This window comes from Etheostoma cragini, chromosome 20 (assembly GCF_013103735.1).
Source record: "Etheostoma cragini isolate CJK2018 chromosome 20, CSU_Ecrag_1.0, whole genome shotgun sequence".
In the NCBI taxonomy this organism is placed as follows: Eukaryota; Metazoa; Chordata; class Actinopteri; order Perciformes; family Percidae; genus Etheostoma; species Etheostoma cragini.
The window spans coordinates 11,752,481-11,770,699 of record NC_048426.1 but is presented as its reverse complement, the minus strand read 5'-3'; the positions used below and the strand labels follow the sequence as shown (position 1 = coordinate 11,770,699).

Below are 18,219 nucleotides of genomic sequence, written 5' to 3'. Positions count from 1 at the left end.
AGTTTCATACTACTGTCAAGACACACAGACCCCTTTATGTGCAACAGACTTCTTTACAACCCCATTTTAAGAGTGAGTGTTACTTTGTGAGGATATCTATTTTTGTTGGATTATGACTTTAAAATCACGTTATTGAAGGTTTACAAGCAGAATTGAACTTGGAAAGTAAAATATAACCTGAAAATATAGTCAGCAGCGACATGTAACTGAATTGAACCACGAGCTGTAATCATTAGTGACAAGTTTGTCTACCTGACTGTAGGCATGGTTGCCCAGCGCCTTGTGGGCTTCATCGATCACCACACACTTGACCTGCTGGGCAGGACAGGTTTCTCTCGACAGATCATTCACCATGACCTGAGGGGTGAGGAAGAAGACGCGCTTGGTCCTCCACACCACCTGTCTATGCTTTGCTGCTGTTGTGCCTGCGGATAAGGAGACGGACTCTTGTTAATAAAGGCTAACAGAAGAAAGATGGGTGTTTATGTTTTTTTATGTCATGATTGTTACCTGTCAGCTCAGCCATGTGTGCCTGTGGGATCCCCATCACTTTATAACAGGCCTCAATCTGCTGTGCCACCAGAGGTTTGGTGGGGGCCATAAAGACAATCTTCCCTGATGGATACCAGCGGTAGAAGTTGTACATAACCACAGAGGCTATAAAGGTCTTTCCCAGACCAGTGGGAAGACACACTAGTGTGTTCTGAAACAGAGCAGCTTCTGATATCTTCAGCTGGTACTCCCGGATGGGATAGTGGGTGGGGTAAATCCACACCTGAGCTGCTGAGCTGTCAAAGCCAGGGAAGTCTGGGTATGTTTGCCCACCTGACGGGATGGGAGAGAGGCCGGTGCTCTCTGTTTCTACAGGATTGTCATACTGAAGATAGTTTGCATCGCCATGGTGTAGGCTCTTTTCGGCTTCATAAACAGCGACCAACATCAGATCATCGTCGTCATCTTGATCTTCATACGCCGGTTTAGGGTCCTCTGTCCTCACCGGGTTCACTGTGGAGGCAGCGGAACCCTGACCTATTTGAGCCCATAGGCGACTTTGAGGAGGTTGTGTTGTAGTTGCCTGCGCAGGGTTGCTTTGGTTTGTTCGGCGCCGTCCAGCGGCTTTCTTGTCCTCTTTGTTCGGTTGAACAACTTTGTTTTGAGGGACGGGTCCACCCCAAGTCTGGAACAACGTCCTCTGATTTGAACCACTACTCATTTTCATTAGTTGTGTCGGAAAACTTTAAGAAAAAATGTCATGTGACGAACAGCAACATTGCAAACTGAATACCGGGTATACAACACAGGGTCACTTCCGCCCACGTTTTACCAAAATATAACAACACACACGTAACGATAGTTTTACTCCAATCATTTAAGTCGTTTAAAAACAGTTTCAATTGTAAAGCAAAAAACATTGCCCTGTATTGTATCGACGGCAGTATCTCAAGCTAAGAGCTAAACCGGAAAACCTAGACACGTAACTGCCTAACGTAAGTGACATTTAACGAGGAGGCTTTTATTCGTTTAGTGTGACACCGGAACAAAATCAAAAAGTTTGAGTTCATCCTATGAGTAAATCACCTCCCGCTCTCCGATAGATCCATGTTACCATAGCAATGGATAGAAGCAAATGGGACAAGATACTCACCTGTTTTCAGGTAATGACGTTATTTAATTAGCCTAGCTAGCTATTTTTAAGCTGTAGCTAAAACACCAAGCGTCTTTATAGCGGCAGTAATTCAAGTTGGTGTTTTTTGCAAGTTCGGGCTGTTTAGCTGATTTTGCTGACTCTGTAATAGGGCTGCTAAAATAGCCATTGTTGTTATTGTTGACGTAAGTTAGCTAGCTAGTCATTGAGGGCTACCAGCCACCGTTTACTGATACTGTAACTCTCATCTCTTCGCTAGGCATCTGCACGTGGATACTTGGTGAGAAACGAAGTCCGTCGTGCGCGAGAAGACTTTGAGGACATCGTGAAAGAGATTGATGGAGGCTTAGCCCACGTAGAGTGGAGAGAGACGGTCATCCCCATTCCCCACTTCTCATACACTGTAAGTAACTGGAAGTGTTGTGAGATTGTGAGTTAATTAGATAAGTGGTGCTTTTCTCATGCCTTTGCTCATGCATTTTCAGGACGGCCCATTTCTGCGAGCCAGCAGCTCTGCCAGCAAAGGGTCAAATCCGGGACTACATGTCTGTGCCAGCCCCCTGAGACCATCACCATCATCAGCATCCTTATCAGAGGAGAGAGGAGGTCATCGGGTCCTGCTGGAGAAGATAGAAGCAGAGAGAGATGAAACACAATCCAAAGGACAGGCCTCTATTTCTAATGACTATTTCCACAGCAGCAATGTTAGAGGGGATGAAGAGGGACAGAAAGAGAGCACTGTGGGGGAGAACGATGGAGACTCCACCACCGTCTGGAGCAGTTTGGAGCTGGACATGAATTATGGTCACTCTCACAAAGGTGAGAGATGTGCACATAACCATAGTAGTTTCCCATTCATTGTTAAGGAAATTAGGTCATTTATGTGTGTCTCCATACTCTATATCATTTTTCATTTATAACAAGGTTGCATCTTATTTGGGGCTTCTTTTTGTTTTTTAATGGTTTTGTTTTGTTTCTTGAATATACATTGTTCCAAATATATACCTGTAAAGCAGAATTGGAGCAAATGTTTTGGCATCTTACTTGATAAATTACTTCAATTATTAATTGATTATCTGCATTTGTGACATTTAAAATAATGAATGAATCGATTGATTGTCCGAGCATTAACCTTGTGTAATCATTGCAAACAATATCCATTTAAAAAAGACAATTAGTTGATGGAGTATAGGCCTTGATTTTCTTAAAATAGATTCAGAACTGCCATAAGGTTGACATTATTACTTGTTTTAATTATTTGAGACAGTGATCTACTTCCATTGTTTTATCTTCCGGAAAGTTGTCTTAATGGGAGCAGTAGCATTGCATACAAGTTCATTTACCTCAGCACATTTTCACTTTTAAAAACACAAAAAGAGAAGATGAAAGAAAACAGAAAATTCGTATTGACTTTTGTGTATTTGTGTATTGACTTTTTAGATGCCTTATCAGTCCTTTTGAATTTGCCATCCCTCCTTCAGGCCCCCGGCAGTACTGCTTGGCTCAGGAGGTGCCCTGTACCCCAAAGGCCTTGCGTCTCCATAGAAACACCCTGACCATGGAGCTGGTCTGGCTCCAACAGGCCATTGGCAGCAGGAAAAAGGTAAGATGAAGACAGGGGGAAATGTAGTGTTTCCCTGCATTTATTCTGCAAAGTCAGGCTCTGCTGCAAGACAAATTGTATTAAGGGACCTCCGAAATAAGTCAGTACATAGAATCCAGGAAGCATCAGTTCTAGAAAAAAAAAAGTAAGAAAAAGTATTCTTACCTGAACGATAACCACAGTGTATTTGCAGTATCAGTAGCTACTTACTGAATACAATGTCAAGGATTTCCAGCAGGCTGTGACGCAGCACGGATACTGTAGCTGCAGTATGTACATGATTCAGTCTGTTTTTTCCTTCTACAATCCGGTCTGTGTACTGGGGGCATACATCTGTAATACATTCTTAGCATAATTGGCTTCCTTCAACCTTTTGTTCTGTGTAAAAACTGAATCCCTTGATTTATCTATTAACTAGTTAACTTACATCCTGCATCACACACTCTGCAGCTCCAGAAGACGAAAAGGTGCAAAGATATGGAGTAACGTGCACAAAGAACACTTATTGTAAACCCAGCTCACCCAATGTATAACTTGGCAAAGATTTACTTTAAATTAGTTTTTTTCCTTCTTTCTTCTTCTCTACAGTACTTGTCACTGAAGGATAGTCTGAGCGTATCCTGACTGCAGAAGTAATCTGAACTGGACTTGATAATGTATGACTGAAGGCCTGTTTGCTATCAATTAACTCAACTCATTAAAGTGGCATTTTTTTAAGCTATTATTTTTGTACATAGACACTGTAAATAAATTGCATTCCTTGGTATTTTTTATGTGTTTAATAAATCCTGTACATTGTGTATGTTATTTGCAAATAAAAAAAAAAGAATAAATTGTATTTTTTTTCTTCTTTCTGCTGTTGCCACTGCAGTGGTTTCACTGATATTGGTGCCATAAATTGTGAGAGCGACAGGTAGTTACTGTTGTGTAGGAAGACGGTTCATTCAGGGGAATTCTTGGCTCTAAACAAGTTTGTTGTGACTCGTAAAAGCTCGAATTTCCCACTTGGTTTACAATAAATGAGCTCACACTCATCACATGAGAAGTTGGTCCTGCAGATACTGTATCCCCTACTGTATCAAATAAGCCACTTTTGTCTTTTGATATACTTGTTATTAAAGAGCACCCACAGGGAAAAGCTTGTAAAGGCTAGAACTTATAAATACAATGCCAGCAAAATGGCTGTCCTGCTCTTAAAATGTTTTTATTTTTTATTATTTGACTAAAATTGTGTTTAAAAGATCACTTCTGGGAAATGTCAGTAGTGGTTTTATCATGTTTGCACTTCCTGGGTAATGCTAATATGCATGATAACTTAACCCAAATGAATATGCATGATATATTTATTATTGTTTTGGGAAAATACAACTTAGTGTAGAGGTTATCTTATTGACTCAGCTTACAACAAAGCGACCTACCCACTCTCTCCTCCTCTGTCCGTCTCTTTTGTTGTGGTTGCTGCCGATGGTTTGGCCCACAAAGCCAGTCATTGCTGGCCACGTTGCCATAGCAACCAGGAAATACTTACGGCCATCAGTCGAGTAGTGTGTGAATGTGTGTGTGTTAGGGGGATAGAGAGCAGAACGTGGTGAGTGGGAGTCCAGACGGACCACAACAACACAAGAGACTGATTTTCACCTTTGACTTCAATTCTTAATCTTCCAGCAGGCTTGTGAGTGACTTGTATGGATCATAGATCATGTGATATCTGTTTGGATTAATGGGTGACCCAAAGAATGGGGTATGTGAATGTGTCTGGTGTATGAAGATGGTTAGTTAATGTTATTCTGAGTGGAATTGTACGTATGTAGAGAGAATTCTGTGGTGTCTGTGGGCTCAAAAACAACTTCTTCTTTTTAAACGTGTCTGTGGACTCTGACAACAACAACTGGCTCAGATGGCTGCCAGCACCGCAGCCACGACTCTCCTGCCTCCAGTGAAGAATGTGGTGGTGTACAAGAACGGGGACCCCTTCTACAGTGGACGGAGGTTCGTGGTCAACCAGCGACATGTGGCCACCATGGAGGCCTTTCTGACTGAAGTGACCCAGAGCATCGGTGCTCCGCTTGCTGTCAGGACTCTGTACACCCCCAGACAGGGCCACAGGGTCACAGACCTCCAGGATCTTCAGACAGGAGCCCAGTATGTCGCTGCTGGCTTTGAAAGGTTCAAAAAACTGGAGTGAGTGAATCTTGACTGAATACTTTTGGGTGTTTGGAAAGGAGATTGTTGGAAGACTTTTCTTCATCATATCTGTTGTTTTTCATGTATAGTTACGTGACCGCAAGATTGAAAAAGCAGCCTGCTGCCCGTGAAGAAACCCAGGTAGGCTTTCATTTTGTCATGTGGACGGCTTGCTTTTACGGCCAACTGCACAGTCCATCATTGATTAATCCCAGACTAACCAGGAGGAATGTACTACTCGGCCGCACTGCTACTCATCAACTTGATCCATTAGAACGCCTGCCAAATCAAATATGAAAACGACTGCAGGGCTTTCCATTACGAGACAAGCTGATATTTGCCTATACATGTTGTGTTAGCGTTGTGTTAGTTAGATTAGAGTCACCCTTTGTGCTAACCTTCCCATTGATGTCACTGGCTGTCATGTAAATTACTGGAAACAATGAGCTAATGATTGTGCTGTCCATCAACCAGTCACTCAGACCATGCGGGGAGCCTTTTAAAGGGTCTTGTGTGACATTAGATTCAGTAACTGCAGCTGGATATTGTCAGAGATTATATTCATTTTCATCAAGAAAATTCTCTGAATGAATCTGAACTCTTTTCTCTTTAGCTTGTTTCAAGGGCACAGTGATGATAATGGTAGTATTATTCAAACAGGGTCTCTCTTAACATTCACACTAAATTGATTTCAAACAAGTAGACCCAGACAGAACCACTCATGCTGACAAGTACTGTCTTTGTTTTCTGACCAGCTGGCTGGAATGACCGTTTGGTTTTTCAGACGCAGTGTGCTCTCAGTCGGTGTTACTTTCTGAATAACATAAAAGGAGCGGAGAGTAATTGTGTGTGCCTTGGGTGTCAGCCATTTGGAAAGCAGGGTTCCTTGGTTTTAAAGTGTTACATGCCTGTGTTGTGGTTGCTGTGGAGCAATGCCGGAAGCGTGTCCCTATGAGAGTTGTGTTTGCTCCCGCTTGTGAAACAAAGAGTTGTGCTGCCACGCATTATAATCAGGGCTAGGTGCATGTCTGGACAGGCCTAATTCCCATATTCACGCCCAACATTTCCTTTCTGCACAGAAACACTGGAAACGCATTAAACGCCCGCCACTTCAAAGTAAAAACAATAAGAGAGCATTATCAATGTCTGGTTTGTTCTGAGTTGATTGATTTAGTCCAGCGTTATCAGATCAGACACGGATATTGGCTCCAGATTTCATTGATATGGGAAGACATGGGCTTTGTGAAGAGCCCTCAGATCAGACTGTGAAGATTTGGAATGACGTCTGTTTTCTTGGCTACAGCACTTGAGCTGACATGAGCAGAATAGTTAGTCACTCATTACACATTCAGGATAACTGATTTTTCTGTGATGGCTGTGCAGTGTGATTGATTCGCAAGACTTAGAATGACTTAAAACTGATTTTCAATATCGCTGAGAAAATGACAATATCACCATGTTTTGCAGTACCGTGCATCTGGTTTTCTGAATGTCTTCTACAGGCCAAAGTAACCCAGAGGCCAAACGTTTCAGCAAAGTGGAGGAAGTTTATACCTGTACCTTGCATTATACAGTGAGTTGGACAAACTACATACAAACAAACACACACATACACAGACACACACACCCTTACTCAGGATGAGTATTTGTTCTTTGGTCTTTGTAGTGGTGGTTGTGTTTGAAGGTGTTAGAGTGCGGGTCCCAGGTGAGACATTTAAAGCTTGCATCTTCAGCAATTACCTGAACAACAAAAACACCTTACTGAACTTAATATTCTCTGAAACCATGACTATACAGCACTACATTTCCTGTATGTGAGGATAAGATTTTTTAAGGTTAATACCTCCAGCAGGTTTAAAGATTTTACATATTCTGTGAAACATCACAGCATCTAGATCAATTGGCTCACATTTTGGTGGGACTGGTTAGACTGGGTAAACCTCGGTGGTTTTGAATGTAATATAACTGTTGGATGGGTCTGTAGGACATTTTGGTACACACATTCAGGATGACTTGTAATACCGTTGGTCAATGTTTGTCTGACCTTTCATTAGGTGCCACAACATCAGATTGAAGTGTTTACTAATCCAGGGAAACAAAAAGAGTGACTTTTGCAATAAGAAGAGTGGAAATTTGGAAGATACCCTCTTGATTTTTCTAATTCAGACTGCTGAAGTTTCAAAGCTTTGGCTGAACTATAGAGAGCAGTTTTTCAAAGAAACAAATTTGAGTCAAACTATCCTCCTTAGCGTTTTCCGTAATGGGGATCTCCTGTGTCCACCATTCCGATTCATCCTTCCTCGGAGCATGCGGCAGGACCTGGAGCAGATCCTGAGTCTGGTCACAGAGAAGGTCAGCTTAAGAACCGGAGCTGTGCGCAGGTCAGTGACACACATACACTATATACACATATACATATACACATATACACTCCCTGGAATACAAATAGCGGAGGTGAAATCTGGTAAATACCTCCCCTAATCCCTGTACTTTATCAGGTTGTGTTCTCTGGAAGGCGCGACTGTGTCCTCAGCCGTGGAGTTGGAGACCGGCCAGTGCTATGTTGCCGTGGGAACCGAGAGGTTCAAGAAACTTCCATATGTGGAGCTATTAGTTTCAAAAGCTACCGAGAGGTATTGTTATGCAAGGTCCTATGTTAATGTTTGTAAAGATGTGTTTATCTGTTCTGCTGCTCTAAAATAAAATAGGGATTGTCAGACAGCAGCTGAGAAATAAAATACTGTGCACTTTTATATATATTTTTACATTACAGAGGTTCTCTTTATTTTGTAGATATTACCCAGGCAAAAGAAGGCTGTTAAGGAGAAATGAGGTACCTTCAGTTAACACTGGGGTTTATTCCACTTACTTTCATACAGTCAGATGGTAGCCTACAGTTCATTTGCAACATGTCCATTGTAAGTGACAGCTGTCTTGTATGTGTATTGTGTGTTTCTTTTAGAACAGGAAGGCAGGAAGAGGTCCAGAAGACCAGTACAGTGACTCAGCCCTCCTCAACTCCCCAGAGGTAAGAAACAATCCTCCACTGTCTTGCATTCACACCACAAGAGCTATAAATAGACTGTTAATTTGTTTAGTGTATTCTGCCTAAACACATGCAATACACTAGTGGGACAATGTGTGCAGAGGGTATTTTTATTGTCTATGAATGAATATAATAATATTTCAGTCAGATGGGCGGAGGGTAAAGTCGACAGGAGATGAAGCTGCAGCTCCACCAGCCGCACAGCAGAGGAGCCGGAGAGAGGAAGCAGACGAGACCTCTGCGTTCTTCGCCAGGCCGGTCAAGATCCGCAACAATAGAGGACAGCCAAGACCGCCGCTCAGCAACGGATCTGGTTAGGATCCACAAGCTTCATATGACTCATCTAACGTCTTCCCATTCACAATAAGTATACTGCATTTTGCATCAATCATCAGAGCAGCAGCAGCAGCAGCATCTTAATCCTTTCTGTGTATTACAGTTCAGCCCAGTGTGTTCAAAAGAGCAGCACGGAAGAGAAGAGAGGAGGTACGAGGGGCAGAGGATGTGCACGAGGATGAAAACACAGCTACAGAGCTTCCCGTGGACCAGGTAAGCTTTTACCCAGTGTGCTTTCAGCCTTCGGAAACACATGGTACATGTTACATGTATAATAACTAAAATAATCAATAAAGGAGGTTAATTAATTGCTCGAAATATATATTTCAAGCGGAGGTAAGCTATATCCGTCTCTCATTTTCTATCTTAAGAGAGTTGCAGAAATAGTGGAGGATGAAGAACTATGCAACCAAAACAATCCCCTGCACAACACACAGGTAGGCATAAATTAAACAATCGTTTCATGTTCCCTGTGAATCTGTTCTTATCTAAGAAATGAGGAAAGCCAGCGTCCTTGACTGTCATTCACTCCGAAAAACAGAACAGGGGAATATTTCTACACAGTGGACAGCAGTGGCAGGCAATGTATTTTACACCTGGGCCTTTGGTACTATCCTACTGCAGTTAAACCACCCCCGAATAACCTCACCATGAAACTAGGAATTAAGTGTTTAACACCTAGAGAATTTCAATACACTATTGCAGATACATGGATACACAGTGACAGAAGCAATCACTTTCCCGCAGTGTGACATGATGCTGCATCTTCAAATATAGTCCAAGTTAAAGTAATTACCAAGGAAACAAAAACTAACACCCAACCGGTGACATGTATTCATACGATGACCACCAATTAAAAACACATATAACACAATCAGCAATCAATAGGATTCCCCACAAATTCCAGCCAAGCTGCTGGGCCCACACACACACACACACACACACACACACACACACACACACAGTTCCTACTTTCTTAAACAACAGAGGGATTCACTCAAAATTCTCAAGGCCTTAGGGCAGATTTTTCACAGGGAGGAAATTAGAATGGATAAAAACACTAATGTACGAAATGTACTGGAAGCCGCGCAACCGAGGGAAAAGCAGTAGAAATAATACTACGTTTAAAGACTCACGGGAACGGACTTTGTTAAATGCAAACGAAATTAATAAATATACAGTATATAGTTTAGAAATTAGTATAATAATAATATATGGTTACACTTTATTTGAAGTTTTAACAGTGAGTACAAGTCATAAAACATTATAAACAAGTCATAAAAGGTTATGAAAGAATGCTTTTTTAATAAGTGTAATTTGTTTTTTGTCATAAGAAGTTATGGGTATTGTTAGGGTTCATGCATCATGACTGTAAAGTGTTGTCTAATATATATAGAATTATAAAAACATAATTTTCTGGCCATCTCTTGGCAAGCAGAGAAGGCCTTGCTGGCCCACCTCTGGTGGACAGGAATTGAGGGTATAATAAAAAATAAAAAAAGCGATCCATGATGACCTGGATGAGAAATGAATTAATGTATTCAGGCATTATGGTGCCCTTGCCTAATAAAAGTCTACACAGTCGACAGTTAAAATATGAGTGATGAATATGTGACACTTTTGATATATTCACTCATAAATCTGTTTTTGTTTTTTCTCTAGAGACACGCACAAACTATAGAAAGTGAGCAGCACGATAGGATGGAACACCCACACAAACATGATGAGCAGGTATAGTAGTGGGTGGTTACAAAGTATTAGTCATAGTGAATGTGTCATAATATAAAAAGGTTCATTTTTCTTTTTTATGGGTTCAGAATATGAGATATATATTATGTTATAGATATATGTGTATGTATTGGGTTCAGAATATTATGTTTTTTTTTCCTGTAACAGCGTCTGTCATATGAACAAGATGTCGAACAAACAGAGGAGTATGCAGCTAAAATACTGGTAGCAACACTCAAACACACACATACACACACACACATGCTTACATTCAGCAGTACATAGACAGAAACATTTAGTCATTATTCAATCTGTCTCTCCTTTCAAAAGGAGCCTGAGCTGAAGCAGACAGCTCCAAAATCAAGGCCTTCATCAGTCACCTCTCAGGGAAAGAACAAAAAAGAAAAGGCAAGTTTACCCACCTCACAGTGCATGACAGCTCTTATTGGCATCGCCACAACCAGGCTCAATTTACAATGTGGGCTTGACTGCTCTTTCTTTTACAATGTTTTAATAAATTACTCTAACAGGAAAGCCAACAGGATGCCCAGTCAATTACAGTAGAACAGAACCATCACCAGCAGGACTGGTGAATGGCGAGCGCAGACACTTCTTCACATCATCATCATCACGTCACATCATCATCAGAGCAGATGACCCAGCCACTGATCTGCAATGACCGAATGTGGCTAAATGAATCTTTAATTCAATTGGTAGTACTTTAACTGTGGTGATGAGCAGAGCAACATCAGTTATTGCTGTTTTTTTTAGAAAAACGTAAGTGTCAATGCTTAAACAAAACACTACTGGAGATGGACACACTATCATAAGGTCTATAATTTTCGGCAATATAGTAAGATAAAACAAATCTTTTCTGACATTATAATTTCAAAGTTAGCGTTTGTGTGTTGTACAGCTGTTCATGATCAGGTGCCCTAACCTGTTTTACAGAAATAATTCTGATGCAGATAATGTGTAGATGCAATTTATTCCATATACAATATGTACAGTACATAAGAAACAATATTTTGGGTCATTTTAAGCCTAAATGTATTTTTGTTTTGCGAAAATCTGATCAGAGATCATGACACAAACAGTTGTGTTTTGTTGTGTTAACGATTTATTAATAAAATATCAGCCACACAGGTTGGACAGTCTGCACAGTGTTTTGTGTCAATTAAATACTGGGGCAATAAAACTATACATCACTATGTACATTACTGTTATTTCTTAAAGTTGTACATGTTTACAGAGCATACAATGACATAACCCAGTATCAAAGATGCTCAAAGCAATATCACGTGTTTTTTAGGCCGCAACATTTTTGTCACATACAGCAAACCTCTCCACACTATCTGCGAGCTGTCTGTCCCCAGAACACGCTGTAAAAAAAAAACACAGGCCAGGCTCCACAAACGGCAGCAAAAACAACCTGTGCCAACCTGCACCACCTCCTGCTCTTCCTCAAACCCACACCACAGCAGACAGAGGGCAGCCGCAGTCAAATGTCCCCGTCAAACAAGGAGGTTAGAGCTAATTGGTCCATTTCAAAACAACAGCCTTATATGTATGCAGCCTCTATAGCATTTATGCAGATGCCAGTCACATGGGGGGGGGGGGGGGGGGGGGGGGGGGGGGGGGGGGGGGGGGGGCAGCAGAGTGCTTGAAATTAAAAGCACCACTTTCTATGCAAGCACCATAAATAAAGTCTAGGTTTGAGGTGAACCCTACATGAACCCACTTCCCCTTCAACATGGTGTAAGAGTCTCCGGACATGTCTTTTAAAGAGCACACCGACTTTATTTAGGCACGATTCTCCCACCAGAACAGTAGCTCTAAGGAGTCGCTGTATGAATCTAAATTGCCCCCTCTAGTCCTGCCCCAACTTTGCTTTGGCCGTCTTTCCTCGGCTACTAAGGAATGACTTGAAGGTATAGGGGAATTTGTCTTTAATTGTCATCTCCTTTAGTGTGCTGCCTGGGTCGTATTGTGCTTCCCAGTGTCTTCACCATCCATGGAGCTTATAACACAAAGAGTGATGCCAGCCATGGTGAGGAGCATCCCTGCGACAGCCTCTGCAGAGAGTGTGGAGCGTGGGCAAAAGAAAATCAAAGTTAGAAATTAACATCTTAAAAGACAGAAGACAACCAGTAGAGTCTTTTAGAACCAGAGGAGAGGAGAAAGGCAGATGAGGGAATAAACTCCTCAATAATGTCTTGGCATGCCGGTCTAGTAAAAATGACTTGTGTCTTGCTTATGTAACATCCCTGAATGTGTTCCAGCAGCCAAATGTTTGATCATCAAGCTTGTAGCATCCCCGATTCCTCCTTATGGGTGTCAGTATAACTTGCTGTGTGACTGCCCTGGTGCCGAAAAGCAGGTAGGTGTGTAAAATTGAGTCACTTACGTCTGCCTCCAAACTCTTCACCCAGTAACTTGCCAGTGAGCAGAGTGCAAAGGAAGGTGAGAGAGTTGGCCACAGGCACAGCCAGCGATAAGTCTGGATAAGAGAAGGAGATATGATATTCAGCTACCAAATCAACATGCAAACCCCGTGTCCCGCTATCCCCAGATGATGCAAATCTCTGTACAAAAAGGACCCCAAACGTTCCCAAAATCTACAAGAACTATTAGTCCAATGAGATCCATGTTTGTAAATTAATTAGTATTCTTTCTTTGATAAAATTGTAGAGCATATATATATATATATATATATATATATATATATATGTAGTAGCATATTATATAGTCAATTTATTTGTATAGCACCTTTCACAGATAAAAATCACAAATTCTGATTAAAATGCCATACAACACATTTAAATACAAAAAAATGTAACAATAAATAGAAAACCTAAACAACCACAACAAGCCTCAACTAACTAAAAGCCTGCTTGAACAACAGAGTCTTTAATTGCTTTATAAAAGATTTGACAGTGTTTACAGAATTGTAGAGAGAGAGGAAGTCATTCCACAGCCTAGGAGCTGCTGGCAATGATCGAGCCCCCCTAGTTTTAGAGTGTGGGGGACCACTAACATCCTCTGACCTAATAAACTCAGAATACTGGTAGGAGTGTGAAGCTGTGTCAAGTCAGAGATGTATGGAGGAGCTTTGCCGTGCAGGGCTCTAAAAGTAAGGACCAGGATTTCAAAAATCAAAAAAAATGGGGGGTACACTACAGACTTATTATTATTATAAAAACAGTAGGAATATTGGTTTACAATTGAAGCTGTACATGTTCCAAAAGCAGGATCATATCTTACTAAGTGATATGGGGTCCGTTTAGAGTTGAAACAATTTGTCAATTAATCAATCAATTGAATTATTTTCATAGTCAAATAATCGTTTTAGTAAGTAATTCTTCAAGCAATAACGGCAAATATTTGCATGTGACAGATGCTCAAATGAAAGAATTTGCTGTGTTTCCTTGTCTTACGTTATACTGTTATACAGTCAGACTAAAAACGTCAACTCAAGATTCTGTTGTGGTCTGCTGCATTCCCCGACCTATGTCGTGTCTCCCCTTTCTTCCCTGTGTGTTGTCCGATTTGCCGTGAGGGCGTTCCTGGCGATTCAGAGGCGTGGCTTCCATCTACGTTCCGTCTTCCACTCAGCTGTTCCTCATTACTCATCGTCCCACCGCCATTCATAAGACCGGGCTGACCGCCTCTTCAGCGCCAGATTGTTACATGCACTATTGTGGTAACTTGGCTCCTAGTTGTTTACACTCGTGTTGGTGCTTCTTGTAGTTCTCTAGTACTAACCTTGCTTTTTCTCATAGATCCATCCGTTGTCCATCCGAGCTGCCTACCTTCCTAACGCCTACCAGCCACCTGTCTTCACCAGTGTTTGCACTCCTCAAATCTCATTAAAACCACCTGAACTTTATCCTGTCTCTGTGCCTGTGTTATCGCTGTGGCTCTGGTCTTACTATCCATTACGGATTCAGAATCAACAGACTAATCGCTTAAAACAAATTAGCTTGGCCGGTCACACTGGCATATTCGGCATTTCTTGACATGTACGTTCATTAATCTTCTCAGTAGTTTTCCTCTAGATAACATTTAGCAGCCAAACAACACTTGATTGTGTAACAGTTAAGTCTGAACAGTTAGCTTCTACCATAAGTCTTTCTCACAGAGGGCATGTTGACATGTCATAGCAGGAAATGCACAGGTATAAACAATGTCACATGAAATCATAAGAGACACAATTCCAGTTCCACAGTGGTATCTTATCAGCTCCTTGAACTTGTGCAAGACACAACAATTCAGGTATTGGTTTTGTGCTGACTCACTGGCACACAGTCATGGCGTTCTGTATCACCCACACAGCACCGAGGCATTGTTAATGGTATTAGTAATACCTGTGATGTCCTACTATGACAAATGATGTCTGCTGTGAAGGAGGTCCATTGAAGATAAATGAGGTGTAGCGCAGAATTGTTCTCTCTGACTTTCTACCACATGATTAACGACGATATATTTTAGAAAGTTATGCAGCACGTGGAGGTAAAATTTTAGCACTAGATTATTGATGTGTTTTATTAATTTATTTCAAAAGGGGTTTGAATTCTGAAAATGCATCTCCCTCTGTTCAAAAAAATAAAAAAATAAGTGTGAGATCTGGGTGGGCAGAAATACAGGAAATACACCTGAGCGTGGGGCTGAGTGAAAGAACATGGTCTTCAGTAGATGATAAAAAGGTTAAAAAGATTATAAGAAGAAATATTTGGGAATCACTATAAGTCAATCTACAGATGAAAGGATCTCTCATAAAAAGGCTACCAAAAGGTTGGTAACACCAAAACCATTTTTAACTATTGGTTACCAAGAGCTTACCGTTTCTGGGAGTGCTTTACTTTCTAAGGCGGACCGTTTATCCATATTGGTGTTCAGATTGGTGTCTTCATATATCGATGTGTTAACGTGTGTAGCTATTGACTTACTCTTTTTCAAATTCATTCGGAAAAATCAGAGAGTATGGAAAGAGGAAAACACTTATCAGAGACAGTACTCAGAAGGAGTCCTTAATGCAAGGGTGCCCAAGCTTTTTTGACCCGAGATCTACTTTTGAAGTGCCACCCTCCTGAGATCTACCATTCCAGTGTCAACATCAAAAACTGCAAATTAAGGCTAAGTATTTTAGATTTTGAAACCATTAATAGAATTTTTAAGATTAATTGGCTAAAACATTGTTAAATTCATAATAATTCCACTTGAATTGTCACTCCCAAATCCGTGTTTGGTGGATTGAGGTTTTAGTCCCAGGTAACTACTTGTCAAACTTGCCAATACAAGCGTGTTTTAAAGGTTCCATGGCAAGAGTATTTCACTTTATGAGTTTTTTAACATTAATAAGCATTCCCCAAGCCTGCCAATGGTCCCCCAGTGGTTAGAAATGGCGATAGGTGTAAACCGAGCCCTGGGTATTGTGCTCTGCCTTTGAGAAAATTAAAGCTCTGATGGGCCGATCTGGAATCTGGCCCCTTATGGGGTCATTAGGGGCGAGGTTACCTCCCCTTTCTCTGCTTTTCCCACCCAAAGAATTTGGCCCATCAATGAGAAAGAGAGCGACATCATGGCTTCTAAACGAGCAAAGGGGCAGTTGGTCAATGCTGCCCCCACCCCCTCCCCCCCTCTCCTCCTCAATAGCTACAGACACAGAAATGGCATGTCATTGTGGGACTGCTCTAGTGGCTGTAGTTCTGCACCAAGGCTGAATTTCGGGAAAAAGACTTCAGATACATTATTAGGCAACCCCTAAGGCCTACATAAAAGCATCCAAAAAGCACCATGTTATGGGACCTTTAAGTGAATTTCAGACATTCTTTGAATCAGTATGTAAAGTAAAAAATAAATAAAAAAAGCTTAAAAGACTTCTCATGTCCTGTGGAACACTATAGACAACACCGCCAGACAATTTAAGTCATTTTTATTTTCATGAACTGAAATTGTAAGCTTTATGTGCACATTGTAAAAAAAAACACACAAAAAAACATGTAGCTTTGTATATGTATATGCTTTGTATAGTAATAATACTATGTTGATAATACAGATTGTAAAAACATCTTTAAAAATTTGCTTTGTTACAGCAAACGTGTCTTGTCATAGCAGTTATAGCACAGGTGTAATTAATAACATTAATGATGGCTGCATTGCATTTAGCATATTCCAGGTATTATGCACGCCAGCTCACTGGGATGATTTACAGGCCCAAGTAATGTAACTAATGAGCAATTAATGTTATTATTCATACATGTGCTCTTCATGATATCACAAGTTCAAATGTCAGCTGTGAGAAGGTCATTCTTCCCTTTAGACGGCAATGACTGAATGGCGTTGTTGGTTTTAAAGTGTGTCTCACCTGTGGTGGAGAGGGTATAATAGTAGACCAAAGAGCCGCTCTGGTTCAGGAGAAATGGGACCAGATACTGTGTGGAGCAACACAGGGTAATCATTTTAAGGAAACTTAATCATTTCAAACATGCACACCCATTGGCAAACAAAGAACGGATAACGGGATTTACCTTGATGTTTAGGAAAAGAAACTTGACCTCAGCCAGTAGCTGTAATACTCGGTTGTTGTTGTTGTGTTGGACATTTTCTATCCCCTCTGTGCCTTTCTTTAGGAAAGGGTTGGTGCAGCCCCACAGCACAGACACTAGCAGGAGACTCAGCAGCTCCACTACAACACAGGACAATCACATTGTCAGTTCATATCATACTTAGAATCCTAATAGTATTGTTAAATGAGTCATGTGTTTCACGTTGACCGAGCCACGAACCGAGTTAGCACCTGAGCTACGTATACAGGTGGTCATAACTAGCTAGTTTACTTCCTTAGCATTAGCTCTAATGTGTAAGCTATATTTGGGTTAGTTCTGTGTTATTCATGCTAAAGAGGAAGCGGATAGTTATGAATATATATTATGTTTCAAAGTAAAAAAGTTTCAAAATACATAAACATTTGGCAAATGTCATGTTGAGAGAATAAATTAGCTTGTTAGCCACTCACCTACAGTCACCATCGTAATGTAAACAGTCACTCTAGAGTCGCGTTCAAGTTCTTCAACTCAGTTGTTAAGTGAGCATTAACGTCACTTAAATCGCCAGTTTGATAAAACGTTTTAAACCCATGTATTCATTATCCCCAGGACTAAAAATGAATAGAATGAAGCATCGAACGGTTTTATGACGACGGTCTCATTCATTCACTGCAACGTTTTGCAGCATTACTTATCTTGAATGGGGCTTCGGGGCTTTTAAGGTTGTCGTACCAAAACGTACCAGCAGATGGCGCAATAACTAACAACAAAAACTCACCAAATCAGAGACCAGTGTTTAGAATCAAGCAACATACGCCGGAATTTTTACCTATCATTCAAAATCATCAATTTGTCCTTTATACAAATGAGTGGTGGTGCCTTTGGTGTGGGAGACATGGTTTCGATGCCACACTTAATATATAGCAACATTGTAAGTCACTTTGGATAAAAGCATCGGTTAAATGACATGTAATGTAAGGTAATGTACAATGACACTTCATTTGAATAAACAGGTCAGCCACAAGTAAAAATATTTTTTTATTTTCCATCTCATTTAATTTAAAGAAACACAAAAAAATACAGGGAGCAATGGAAATAAAGTGCAAAATCCTTTGGCATCAAACTACAA

General features: G+C 40.9%; 4 protein-coding genes across 6 annotated transcripts in view; 2 read left to right on the top strand and 2 right to left on the bottom strand.

Moving 5' to 3' along the window:
• Nucleotides 1-1,219, bottom strand: part of fancm (FA complementation group M) — a 39,569-nt gene extending 38,350 nt beyond the window's left edge. Inside the window, exons 1-2 of the mRNA XM_034859092.1 lie at nucleotides 511-1,219; nucleotides 253-425 (exon numbers count right to left, since the gene is read on the bottom strand). Coding sequence (XP_034714983.1) covers nucleotides 253-425; nucleotides 511-1,219 — 882 coding nt within the window. The remainder of the gene's footprint in view (nucleotides 1-252; nucleotides 426-510) is intronic.
• A 182-nt stretch (nucleotides 1,220-1,401) lies between these two features.
• iqcc (IQ motif containing C) lies at nucleotides 1,402-4,014 on the top strand. The gene is made up of 5 exons (XM_034859102.1): nucleotides 1,402-1,655; nucleotides 1,905-2,048; nucleotides 2,131-2,464; nucleotides 3,127-3,248; nucleotides 3,837-4,014. Exons 1-5 carry the CDS (start codon nucleotides 1,614-1,616, stop codon nucleotides 3,870-3,872), a joined length of 678 nt encoding a protein of 225 aa, XP_034714993.1. The 5' UTR covers nucleotides 1,402-1,613; the 3' UTR covers nucleotides 3,873-4,014.
• A 507-nt stretch (nucleotides 4,015-4,521) lies between these two features.
• dcdc2b (doublecortin domain containing 2B) lies at nucleotides 4,522-11,753 on the top strand. Of its 3 annotated transcripts, XM_034859094.1 has the most exons (15): nucleotides 4,522-4,920; nucleotides 5,146-5,429; nucleotides 5,522-5,573; nucleotides 6,935-7,005; nucleotides 7,682-7,813; nucleotides 7,931-8,065; nucleotides 8,226-8,265; nucleotides 8,395-8,460; nucleotides 8,623-8,791; nucleotides 8,918-9,027; nucleotides 9,186-9,251; nucleotides 10,477-10,545; nucleotides 10,711-10,767; nucleotides 10,873-10,954; nucleotides 11,073-11,753. In XM_034859094.1, the coding sequence occupies exons 2-15, from the start codon at nucleotides 5,146-5,148 to the stop codon at nucleotides 11,219-11,221; spliced, it is 1,482 nt and encodes a 493-aa protein (XP_034714985.1). In that variant the 5' UTR covers nucleotides 4,522-4,920; the 3' UTR covers nucleotides 11,222-11,753. The 3 variants fall into 3 exon arrangements, with proteins under 3 accessions (XP_034714985.1, XP_034714986.1, XP_034714984.1); XM_034859095.1 differs by having other exon boundaries at nucleotides 4,522-5,429; nucleotides 10,873-10,950; XM_034859093.1 differs by having other exon boundaries at nucleotides 4,522-5,429.
• A 441-nt stretch (nucleotides 11,754-12,194) lies between these two features.
• Nucleotides 12,195-17,813, bottom strand: tmem234 (transmembrane protein 234). Its single transcript, XM_034859103.1, has 5 exons — nucleotides 17,561-17,813; nucleotides 17,073-17,230; nucleotides 16,910-16,976; nucleotides 12,950-13,042; nucleotides 12,195-12,617 (listed from the first exon to the last, which is right to left on the bottom strand). Exons 1-5 carry the CDS (start codon nucleotides 17,571-17,573, stop codon nucleotides 12,508-12,510), a joined length of 441 nt encoding a protein of 146 aa, XP_034714994.1. The 5' UTR covers nucleotides 17,574-17,813; the 3' UTR covers nucleotides 12,195-12,507.
• Between the last annotated feature and the right edge of the window lie 406 nt (nucleotides 17,814-18,219).

Excerpts from the sequence above, each read along its gene's own strand:
- dcdc2b (XM_034859094.1), top strand. The coding sequence starts at position 5,146 with ATGGCTGCCAGCACCGCAGCCACGACTCTCCTGCCTCCAGTGAAGAAT. Across the intron at positions 8,066-8,225 it reads GTTTCAAAAGCTACCGAGAG|ATATTACCCAGGCAAAAGAA; the intron begins GTATTGTTATGC and ends TTTATTTTGTAG. Across the intron at positions 9,028-9,185 it reads CAGAGCTTCCCGTGGACCAG|AGAGTTGCAGAAATAGTGGA; the intron begins GTAAGCTTTTAC and ends TTCTATCTTAAG.
- iqcc (XM_034859102.1), top strand. The coding sequence starts at position 1,614 with ATGGATAGAAGCAAATGGGACAAGATACTCACCTGTTTTCAG. Across the intron at positions 1,656-1,904 it reads AGATACTCACCTGTTTTCAG|GCATCTGCACGTGGATACTT; the intron begins GTAATGACGTTA and ends TCTCTTCGCTAG. Across the intron at positions 2,465-3,126 it reads TTATGGTCACTCTCACAAAG|GCCCCCGGCAGTACTGCTTG; the intron begins GTGAGAGATGTG and ends TCCCTCCTTCAG.
- tmem234 (XM_034859103.1), bottom strand. Across the intron at positions 16,977-17,072 it reads TTCTTTTCCTAAACATCAAG|TATCTGGTCCCATTTCTCCT; the intron begins GTAAATCCCGTT and ends TGCTCCACACAG. Across the intron at positions 13,043-16,909 it reads TTATACCCTCTCCACCACAG|ACTTATCGCTGGCTGTGCCT; the intron begins GTGAGACACACT and ends TCTCTTATCCAG.